At 34.1% G+C, this 12,118-nt stretch overlaps 1 protein-coding gene across 1 annotated transcript in view; it reads left to right on the top strand.

The window, feature by feature from the left end:
• The window catches only part of CTNND2 (catenin delta 2), a gene marked incomplete at its 5' end in the record, with an annotated part of 448,616 nt that overhangs the window by 231,179 nt on the left and 205,319 nt on the right, over positions 1-12,118 (top strand). The window contains one exon of the mRNA XM_083360640.1: positions 8,718-8,970. Coding sequence (XP_083216766.1) covers positions 8,718-8,970 — 253 coding nt within the window. The remainder of the gene's footprint in view (positions 1-8,717; positions 8,971-12,118) is intronic.

The raw sequence follows: 12,118 nt of genomic DNA, 5'->3' as shown, positions 1-12,118 counted from the left end.
CATGTCTGGCATAGAGGAAGTTTGTGTTGTAGAGAGAGTACTTTTCAGTGAGATAGAGTACTAAGCATTGATCAATGGTATATCAGCCTTCCTTAAATCCAGCTTGCTCCTCTGCAAGTGTGTGTGTCTGTCTCTGTGTGTGTGTATTTCAGTCAGTCCTAGAAGCAACTCAGCTGCTTGCTTGAGTTCATTCTGTTGTGCATCTATGAGTGCTATATTGTGCCCGGGTGATTTCTGCTCAGTTTGAACAGAATAACTAAAGCCACCAGAACCTCTTTCAGAAACAAAGTAACGGGTTTTCAAAAAAAAAAAAAAAGCTGAATTATTAGCATCTGGCAGCACATCCAGCATCTTGTTCAGGAAGAGTTAAAATATTCTAGCCCATGGTCTTAATGCAAGTCAGGAAAAGCTGGAAAAATAATGTATTCTATAAAGTTGCCCAGTTGGAGCCTACCAACTGCTGAAGCAGTATCTGTCAGCTGTGCTGTATGACGGACAGTTCCCCTGCTAACTTGAATAGACTTTAACTCTCTTGGCAGAGCTGGTAAGAACAGAACACGATGTAGATGTGTTGTTCTTATTTTGCTTGAAAGTACTAAAAGAATACTAATAGAATAAAAAAAATCTGATTTAAATATATTTCAAATGTCAAGTGACAACCCTCCTTTGTAATTGATATCAAAGTAAATAAAACATTGATGACTTCCAGTCTAATGTAATTTCCTGCTAATCTCCTATGGTTAAAATAATCAAATTTGTATATAATGTAAAAAGAATAGCTGGTTTTCATTAACTAGGCACTATTGTCATTACTGCCATGTGATTTTGCAGCTTCATTGAAGATAATTAGTTTTACATATGTAATATAATCTTCCTACTGTTTATTATTATTTATACATTAATTCATCTTTTTAACTTAATAAAAAGAAAAATGGAAAAGTACATATTAAACCTAAAGATATTTTTAAAGACTGATTCTCAGTCTCTTGACCAAGCTACAATGCAGAATCTTCTTTCCTTTTACATATTAGTTTATTTCTTGTTTCATTGTTTCCAAACTTAATCCAATTTCTTTAATGTCTAGTGGTTTATCTGCTATTTAATATAAAAGAACTAGGAAATATTTCATCTTTTTTTTGGTGAAAACTGAAACAGAAAAGGCTATGGAAAAGCTCTTTTTTTCCTTCATAATTTCTTTTTCCCCCACATTAGTCTTCATATCTCTATCTCAAACTACAGCAAAACAGAATATGGTGATTTTTTTTTTGCCTACCCAGATCAACCATTCTTAATGCTTCTATTTCTAAATCTTTCAGCAATACCATTTTTCAGCCAGTTGTCTAATGTATTTACTAATAGGATGCTGTAGATCTCTGCTACCAAGTTGCATAAATATTGGAAGATCTTAAAACTACGTTTTCAAAGACTGCAGTACAACTGCAATAAAACAGCAGAAGCAAAATGCAGTACTGTATTAATTTATAAATAACTATGTGAAGCCCTCCTGTGAAGCCTTCCTGTTACTTTTATTTATATTGAGACCTTGAAAGTGTCTTTTTTTTCTTTTGCACGTAGCTCTGACACTTACACAGCTATTTAGTTGCCTCACGGTGAAAATGCTTATCAGAATTATAAATTAAGCAATCTAGGAAATATATAAAAAGGAAAAAAAGGGGCTACTTTTGGAAAGCCATCTTGTAAAATGGGATTTGCAATCTCGTTAATGTTCACAATTCAGTTGGTAAAACAGCACAGCTCTCCCACTTCAAAATGGGGACCGCTCTCTTGTCACACACATATCATTGGTTAATTCTTGAGAGAATTTCTATTAGCTGTCTCAGATGAAAGGCCACATAAGATAATTGAAACTTGGTAGTACCTGTCTCTCCAATCTTTTCCAGTTTCCACCTGCATTAACAGCAGAGAAAGAGTTCTCCAGCTGAGGAATAGGTAAGGTTTGCAATGGAGAAAGGAGGCAGGCTTTAGACCAGTGTTTCTTAACCTTGGCAACTTTAAGATATGTGGATTTCAATCCCTATAATTTGCTGAAGTCCACACATCACAACTTTGGCAACTTTGAGAAACACCCTTCTACATGAACATCAGGAGCTGCAGAATACAGGCAGGCGTTCAAGAAGCAAGTGTTACCTGTTCATATCCTTCTGTACAAATACTTTAATCATTTTCTACTATTTTAAAGAGGCAAGAGGGTAAATTATTTGATAAAAAATTATTTAATACTATTCTATTAAAGCAGATTTCCCCAACCTAAAAAATGCCACTTAATTTCAGTTTTAAATCTGTTTTGTGAAGATCAAATTTTAATTAATTTTATAAAAGTTTGTTTAATTTTATTTTCTTAAATAAAATTTATTTACTTTATTTATTTACTAGCCTTCTATCATCTTAGGACACTTTGGATTCAATTGTTTAAAAGACAATTATTCTATTTCTATTAATATAGCTTCAACAGATATAGAGACAAAAGTGGGGAGGAGACATCACTGTCTAAGTACTGTCATGACAAGAAGTCTGACATAAATGAGGATGTTTGTTAAGCGAACCCTCTGTAAGTGATAAGTTACAATCAGCTTAAAGTACAAATAATCCTCAACATACCACCTCAGTTGAGCCCAAAATTTCTGTGGCTAAGCAAGGCAGTTGTGAAGAGAGCTCTGACCCATTTTATGGCCTTTTTTGCCACAGTTGTTAAGCGAATTACTGCAGCTGTGAATCATGCAGTCCTTAAGCAAATCTGGCTTTCCCCATTGATTTTGCTTGTCCGAAGCCAGCTGGGAAGGATTACAAATGGTGATCACAGTGCAGCTATCATAAATATTCCGATTCTCAAGCACCCGCATTTTGATCATGTGACCATGAGGTTGCTGTAGTGGTCATAAGTGTGAAAGCCGCTTTTCTCAGTGCTCTTCATTATTTTTTTTAAATTTCTTTTGATTTTTTTTCTCACTTTGGTTAAATCATACTTCTTTGTTTTGTTAGGTTCCACCTTTAAGTCTCTATCCTCAAATTTGTATTCAGTTATCTGTTTTATTTGCTCCTTCTGTATTGCTGTTTTTTGGGATTTTTTGTTATAAAGTTAAATTGGAGATGAATTGGTTTATATTTTCAAAGTTATTTTGGATTTCTTTGTGGTTTGAAATCGTTGTTTGAATTAGTTGCAGCATATCATATATCCCCTCTTGAAAGGTATTTATTTTTTCTTGATAAGTTCTTTCTGAAAGTCTCTGATTTTCCATGATGGCCAAAAATCAAGGTTTTCTTTTCTCTGCCAATAGCTTTGGAGTCATAGTAAAGTAGATATTTGTAATCCAGAAAGTTCAAACAGGTGGGTTTTTTTCCTGAAGTTTATAATTCTCTTTGTCTGCAGCCCAGATTGTATTTTTTGTCACAGCTGTTCTCTATTGATAGAAGCTTTGAAGATCACAAGCACAAATTAGTTTTTTCCAGGTTTTGCCAAATCCTGTATGAAAGCCATAGCTGTCATAGTCTTCATCCACCACTAGATGTCAGCACCAGTTTATTTTTCAGTTTTCCAAATAAACAGTTGCCTTTAAAATGAGAATCTTAACCATTCAGCAATTTCAAACTTATCCAGATTTAGGTTTTATATTCATTTCATTTCATTTCTGTGTGTTTTGGTCCTCCATAAAAGGTTTAATTCGCTGCTTCCATTAGTAAAAGGGTGGGGCCAAGATCCCCCTCCTTCACTTTCAGAGGTTTTTTGTTTCTTAGGATTTTTGTTTCTTCAGGAAAGTTAATAAGTAGGATAGAGAAAATCAATGTTCTTACCCAGATTCAAACACGCTGTTTACAATCAGCTTAAAGTAGTACTTTTTGATTTCAGTTGCTTGTAGCTTGGGCTAGACTCTGAAGTTAGGCTAGCCTTTCTCATGTTGGTTTCTGGAAGGCTTCTCCTGGACCAATCGGGTCAACCACCATCTCTCTGTGGTCTATGGGACCTCTTTCCTTCTTTGTCACCTCTTTGGGGTGACTTCTGGCCCATTTAGGGTCCCCCAAAAGGAAGAAAATCAGCCAAAGTGCACAGAGCCTTGAAATCCCTCGGCTGCTGCACTACTGCACAAGACCAGAAGTCCTGCTTTTCTCAGTGCTCTTCTAACTTTGAATGGTCACTAAATGGAATACTACATCTGCTTTCTAATTAATGGATGCAGGCAATGGTAGTCCCTAGATTAAGGATCCTAGCTTAGTATAACTGAAATGAGCTTAGAGTAAAACACCTTTATTTCCATTTATGACATGCTGAATAGAATTAGATTGAAGTGGCTGGTACTCTTCTTGCTGTTAAGGAATATTTCATGCACCACATTGCAATGAAAACTGGTATCCTGAACCAGTATTTTGCTTCTGAAGGCCTTTGAAAAACATACGAATGTAAGAAAGTTAGTTTCTATTTGTTGATTAAACTAAAGTATATGATAAAGTGAATAGATTTGAATTGTGCAATGTTTTTGCATGAATACGGAACTGAAAGCTGTTTACTGAATGTGATTTAAAAATGTACAATGTAAGTAAAGCATGAAAGAATACATGAATGCTGTAATTTTTCACTGTTTAAAAGTATGATAAATATGTGTGGTGTGATGGGTCTTTGATTATTTAATGAATTTATGGATAATTGTGTAAAAATGCTTTGATATTAGAAATATGATGGTGGGGGTCTGAAGATAAAGCCATATGATGGACTGAGAACCAGAATGACAATATTAGATAAATTGCATGATGCAAGAATCTCTATATGGGAGTGTTCCACCAACTGTAGAAACCGATATTCAAGAAAGCCTTGGTGGGTAGAAGAGGTTCTTGGTGGCAGAGATAAAACCTCTACATGAGGAGACAGGTGTTCATCCATTTTCAGGTAAATATATACTGTCTGTAAATTATCAACTTTAAAAAATAAATACTGTAAATCTAAGTTACATATGTGACAGGATAAGGGATCTGAGAAACCAAAGAAAAATTAGACTAGGAAGCAGCCTTAGATATATTCTCTAAATCTGATCATAGGAACCCAAATCTAGTACTTATTTTTAACTAGTTTATTTATTTTATTCATTTAGCATGCTTATTACTGCTTCCTATGCAATTATCTCTGAAAGAGTTCACAAAATATAAAATACAAGGATTAAACAATATATCACTAACAGTATGTTTAGACATAATTTTGACTTGGATGGAAGAATACCAGAAAATACTTTAGGTCAGACTGGGAACTCAGATTGGATAGTTGAAAAAATATCCTGGAAAAAAATCTTTAATAAACTATATCCACATCATTGCCAAAAATACTAGGTACAACCAGGATATAAGTTCTAGTCCTGCCATAGAGATGAAAGCCAGCTGGGTGACTTTGGGCCAGTTACTCACTCTCGGACCAGCTCGCCTCAGAGATTTGTTGTGGGGGTAAATAGGAGGAAAGAGTACTGGTACTTTTACTATTTTAAGTAGAATATGAAAAAAATGGGATAAAAGTCTTTTTTAAAAGTTGAAATTGAGTTTAATTCAAAGGAGGCTAACATAACAATGATGATGGTATAGTGTGGGTAAAAGCATACACACTGACTCTACATAGAAAAATATAAAGAATAGTTCCAGTGGTACTGAAGTTACCAGCACACTCTTGTCCCTGCTCACTTTGCAACATATGCCCCATTAATAGTGTGTAACTTTCTAGATACATTCTTCACTTCTGAAGAACTCCGTGGTGAATGGAATCAAGGAATATAACCACAAAAGGAAACTGTGCCAAAAAAGTATTTCATCACTAAGAAGTTTATTTTTAATTGCACTTTGTGTATCTGACAGCTGTAATTTCAATCCTATTCTAGACTCAGTGTGTGGTATGTCTGCATTTTGTTTTGTTCAATTTATACCTTTCCTTTCTTCCATCATGAAACCACCCCTGGAGCCTCTCTTATTCAGAATTCTCATTTGAAGGATTCTCCCTCCCTCTTCTTTTTTCTCCCCCTCTTCCTTTCATGTGCATAATATGAAGTCAGTTTAGATCACTCTGCCTTGTTATTTGCTTTTTAGAATCCAGTATTTTAAGTATGTTTTTGGAATAACCAATCCTCGGATATTTTTTTCTTCTTTTTAAAAAATATATGACTTTTAAAATGTACGTTACCTGATCTTTTATAAGGTTTTTTTTTTCCTTAAAAAAGTATTAGTCACTATGATACATAGCGTGACGCTGTAATGAAAAGGAAAGCCGATCTTTATTTTAAACAAATATATTTGTGCTAGAATAGTAGCTGGCAACTCTTTCTCTGTCAGTTCTAAAGAATCAGTTACATCACACAAGGGAAGGCCGCTATAAACTCTTTAAGTATTTAATTTTAATTAAGTCTTACTTAAGGCATGACTTTGCCTCTTTTCATTCTGCCTGAACCTCTTCAAGTATTTTTACATGTTTGGAGCAGAGAACATTTTTAGTACTCATAAAAAAAAAATTCTCTGTCTTTATGTTTAATTTATGAAGTAATGATTTTCAGCATGCATATGGAATAGCATTAGAGTATAGATATTTGCAGGTTTTATATGAGTAATATTTCTTTGTTACTCTACCAATCTAGATGAGAAATATGTTATTAAAATGTTTGTGAAGCAACTAATGCCCAAATTTTATCTTGATATATGTTAAGGCTGATACATCTGTTTTCATGCATGTGGGCTAATATAACTTGATCATCCCATTATTTTTAAATGTCTACTAACTAAAGAATTTTCAATATTGCACCATCATTACCATTGCCATAATTAACAGTTACATTTTGTAGTCCAGCTTGCTGTACCATATACATCAATGAAAACTATACACACACACACACACACATAAAAAGAAATGCTGACTTCCCAACTTTGACTGCATTTGTCTTTCTTTTAAAATGAAGCATACAGTGAAAGTGTTTGTTTCCTAATTTATCTATGAAATTTTCGGAAGTTATAATGGAACATTTAACATCCAAATGTAAACTTATTCTAGATTATAGCATTACAGCACTTGGTGAAAACCCACATCAATCTATTACAACTGTATAATGAATGTGTAATTCATGTGGTCAGAAGGACAAGTAAAGGAATTTCTAGAATATCTCCTAAGTGTTTATTTTCAGGTTGTAACATTGACAGAAAAGTCATTTTGCATATTATTTTTGTCATTGGTCCTAATTTATTTCTAGTGATCAAATATTTGACATTAATGTAATGGACGTTTTTTCATAAATTTTTACAGATGTCAGAGTCATAAGTAATACAAGTATTCTTTCTGTAATCGTATAAGAAAAAAATCCATTAATGTTACCTTGGATACATAACCCGGAAGGAATGTTAATTAAAGATAAAAATAGAAGTTTGGCTGGATCGGAAACCTGCTAAATAATTAAACTAGAATATAGAAATTATTTCATTATTTTCTTTACTTATCCTAAATTTGAATTCCCAGATCTGGATGCTTTATCAAAGTTCTTAGTTGCATCAGAAATTTAAGAAGAGGGAAATTGGAAAACATCTACAGAATTAAGTCAGACATTTTTGAGAACTAAGAGAAATGATATTCTCTTTTCTCTTTCCTTCCTTCATTTTATTTGTGATTGGGCGTAAATTGGCCTTCAAAGAGAACAAAGCTACAGGATAATATATAATAAATAATATAAATGCAGAAAACTGCATTTTAGCATGTCTGCACATTTAAACTGAAAATACTATTTGTAGCATTCAACATAATTAATTTTGAGATAAACGTGAACAAGTTTGTGACCTGGTTAATACTGCTTTTGTTTAACTTTAAAACTAAGTCTAAAGAAAACAGTAAAAATGAATATAAGCTTATTTAATGATCTCATCATAAACCAGCTAATAACTGGAATGCTTTTCTTTCATTCAGTGTCCACTATTTTATAACAGATTAATTATATGTACGATAAAGTGCTTCTGATTTCATGTGTCAAAATATATTTTAAGGAAAATCAGTAGCAGCATCTGCATTGGCATATTGATCCATGTTGATTCGGATTAATTTATAATGACAAAGTAGAACAAGGTTGTCATTGAAAAACCCATCAAGTAGCTCTATGAATTGGTTTCTAATAACATACTCTTCTAATAACTTACTGTTTACCCGAACTGTATTTAGAAGTCAGGCACTATTTGAATAACTTAAAATTACTTACATTGATGCTGTTACTATCCAAAATGGATCATACTTCATTTCTCCTACATGCAGGTTTAATTCTAATTATGGTTATAGAATGTACAAAGGTTTTTTTATTGAAGTTTACAAATGAAATTCGTATCGTTATTATTACTCTTGGCTAATATTATGCAGACTGGAGATGAATGGATATTAATTGCTTAATGTATTTTAGAGCAGGCCCACATTTAATAGGCAACATTCTTTAATGTTTTTTTCCCAAGAAAATTCCAAATTGAATACAAAGGGAACATCAGTATCAGAGGGTTTAGTTCTCATTTTTATGCTTATTGATGGTTAGTGTTTTTTTTATATAGAAATGATTTATATCTCATTATGTTTCCAGGGATTATAATGTTCTTTTTTTCTCATTTTTTTCAAACCCCTGTTTATATGTGTGTATTTTTTTTCCTCTGCCTAGACCTGGTTAACCATTTCTGTGAACAGGTCCTCAATTTTTTACTTTGTCCCTACTTTCCTGTCGTAGCCCCATCTTCCCCTGGTGTCGACTCCGTACCCTTACAGCGCACAGGCAGTCAACTCGCCACACAGAATGCAACAGCGACCTTCCAGAGGGCCAGCTATGCTGCCGGCCCTGCCTCCAATTACGCAGATCCCTACCGACAGCTGCAGTATTGTCCTTCTGTTGAATCACCATACAGCAAATCTGGACCAGCCATCCCACCTGAGGGAACCTTGGCTAGGTCACCTTCTATTGATAGCATTCAGAAAGATCCCAGGTGGGTGAAACTTTTATTTTTTCTATTATTAATTCATAAAGAGATTTACAGCAACCATGGGTGTCAAGGTGGTAGATTATTGCATAAATAACCCAGTTCCATATTTTTAATGTAGTTCTATTTCATAAGCCAAACCCATTGGCCAGCAAGACTATTATAAAAATGGAGTTTTATTAGCATTTTTAAATCTATTTACCTTTTTAACAACAAAAATAAGAAAATGCATACTATAGTGTCCTTCTGTTCTGTTTTCTCTACAAATCTCTTGTATGCAATTGATGTATAGTAGTGTTTTTAATTACGCTCCTGTTAGTAAAGATTGCTTTTGGTAAAGTATTTTTTAAAATGCCACTCTATTTCCTAAGCCAGGAAGCTGGTGTTAAATGTTTCCAAGAGTATTTTCATATGAATTTTTATTTCAATATAAAATGAAATCAAGCAGGAGTTACTAAAATACACAAACAAACTTAATTAAAATATGCAACTAATTTTTACAAGACTTCTGTTGCCAAGTACTGTGGTTTTTATGGCATTTAAACAGGACAGACACAAAGTGTATCCAGACATCAGTGTTAGGCTGGGAGTTTTAAACCTGTTAGGTTTTTTGCCTATTTTTAAAAATCATTTTATACTTAATGAATTCTTTGGTGTTTATGTGGTCTCTTTGCTAGGGCATTTTTGTTCTAAGCCATACATGGGATAAAATTTAGAAGTCATTGTGTTAGATTTTAAATGTTTCTTCTGAAAAATATACGGCTTTCACTGCTTAACATGCCACTGTTTAGTATGTTCCTATGTGACAACTTTTTTAGAATTACAGAATGCCTCATAGCCTCATTTGCTGGATGGCTCCCTGTTGCATTATAATTTCAAATTTGAATCAAAAGGGCAATCCATGTGCACAAATGTAGCCAATAGCTGGGCCACTAGGATGGAAAGCCACAGAACCTCTTCCAAAAATTCTGGGGATTGTCGCACCTGAACTGCCTCCTGCTTGCATTAGTGGCTTGATAGTTCCCTGACAAGGGGCCTTATCTGGTGTGATGTATAAGCACGTGGCTAGAGGATTCATCTGTTCCTTGTGCATTGGGAAGACAGAACAATCTCACAGGAGATAAATTTTATTAAACTATTAAAATGGGAAGTGTAAACTGTGAAAAAAAAATCAAAAGGTTTTGGTATTAAAAGGCAAAGTGCAGCGTTGGAGGAGGTGAATTACAGAGTTTTTAGATCGCAGGAAAACAACAGCTGACAAATTAAAGAAGAAAAGAATCAAAAGGAAAGAAAGACCATACGATGATGCTGGTTTTTTACCAGTCATAAAAAGATTGAAGTGGGAATCAAATTATTTCAAATAAAAAAAAACCTAAATAATGTCTTCCTGCTCAGACTATGGGATGAATACAGACTGAGATTAGACGCACTTCACTAGCTTATACTGAGAAATAACACCATTAGGCGATCAAAGTTTACCTAGCACAGCACAGCACAGAAAATATACGGTAAGCTCAGTGCAATTCCTGGCTAGACACATTACCTATAGCAGTTTCTGAAGCAAAGTTCCCTCTGTTTTACTTACTTGGAGTTACTAGGGGTTTTTTTGTTTTTTGGAGGGGGATATAAATTTTAATCCAAGGCAGTGGAAAATGAATTTAGAACATGTTTTTACCCCAGTCTCCTTTTAGTTGCTTTGTCTCTCCAGCGGAAGTAACTGACTCTCAGAGTATGTGATAAAAAAAAAACCCTTTATCTCAGGATGTGTATTCTGTGTCTGGCCTAAACTGTTGTGAATGTCTGCCACTTAAGCAGCATTCAGAACAAGAACTACAAAGTAAGTGTTAAAAAAAGTTCTGAAAAATGAAAATCCAACTCTTCTGCTCTGGAAAACCTTTAACTATTTTGGCAATGGTTTGCTCTCCAAGCTTGTTTCAATTTATTTTCTGAATGTTTCAATATCAGACTAGGTAACATCATCAGCAGGAGTTTCTTTCCCTAAAGGAAAATGGGACAAAAAAATCCTGGTGATGATGTTAACTAGTCTGATATCGAAATGTTCAGAAAATAAATTGAAACAAGCTTGGAGAGCAAACCGCTGCCAAAATCTAAAAGCTGAGCTATAGGTGTTTTCTATTATTTCAAATCCTTTAACTAGGTCTAAAAGTTTGCCTCTATGTAATTGCTTAATTTGGGGCCACTTGCCTTTCTTTCTCATATTTCCCAGTTACTTCCCAAGTTATGTTTTATGTGTCTGTTTGAAATCCAAGGTTCTGTTTTCTAATTGTTTTGCAATAACAATTTCTGAACCTGCTATGTATTTGCATTGCAGTGGGAATTCTTATAAGTTCCCAGAAACCTTTGTTAGAAAAAGTTGAAAAATTAGGAACTCAGCTTTAGACAAGATGTAGCACTGTTTCCGGCACTGTGCAACATTTATTATTATTTTTTAATGAAACCATTGACCACAGAATTCCTTTCCCACATCAGTGACTTATAGTGCCTATCACTACCCTGACAGTTTCCTATTAAAGTGCAAGTTAGACTTTCTAGTTCTTCCAAATTACAATTGTGCTTCAAATGCTTAAAGCCAAGGTTTTGGAATATGTGTCTGTGAACATGTATTAGAGTTGGACAGTACTTTCGTTTCGATTACACAAAGATGATTCAGAGCACATGGGAACAGAAGTGAAGCACTTGTCTACAAATCTTTAAAATAGCTATTTCTTTCCCCAGGGTTGCATTTAATCCCAAGAAAAGGCATGGTTGCTTTAGCGCCTTTCTGGATCAGAACTGAAACACTGCACAAACCTGTCTCATAAACACATACAGTACATATATTCTGTAAGGACAAGATTATGAATTTACCAAAAATATAACTCATAGAGTTTGTGTTTGAAAGACTCAATTTATTGAGAAGGGGATTATGGCAATGCCCAATGGAATTCTGCAGAGATGATCCCAATTGTTGGGCATACACGAAAAAGAGCATGAATGATAAAATATCTGAAAGAGTAGATATATTCACATAAACCATCAAGCCAGATTAACATTAGTTACAATTGAAAGGCTTAAATGTGTTCCAGGCAACATAGCAAACCATAATTAATCACTTGGATGCTAGTTTTTCTTGGTAACCCAGTGATCTTTGCAT

Source organism: Vipera ursinii (assembly GCF_947247035.1).
Source record: "Vipera ursinii genome assembly, chromosome: 3".
Classification (NCBI taxonomy): domain Eukaryota; kingdom Metazoa; phylum Chordata; class Lepidosauria; order Squamata; family Viperidae; genus Vipera; species Vipera ursinii.
The sequence above is the reverse complement of the archived record's forward strand: the minus strand, read 5'-3'. Positions and strand labels throughout refer to the sequence as shown.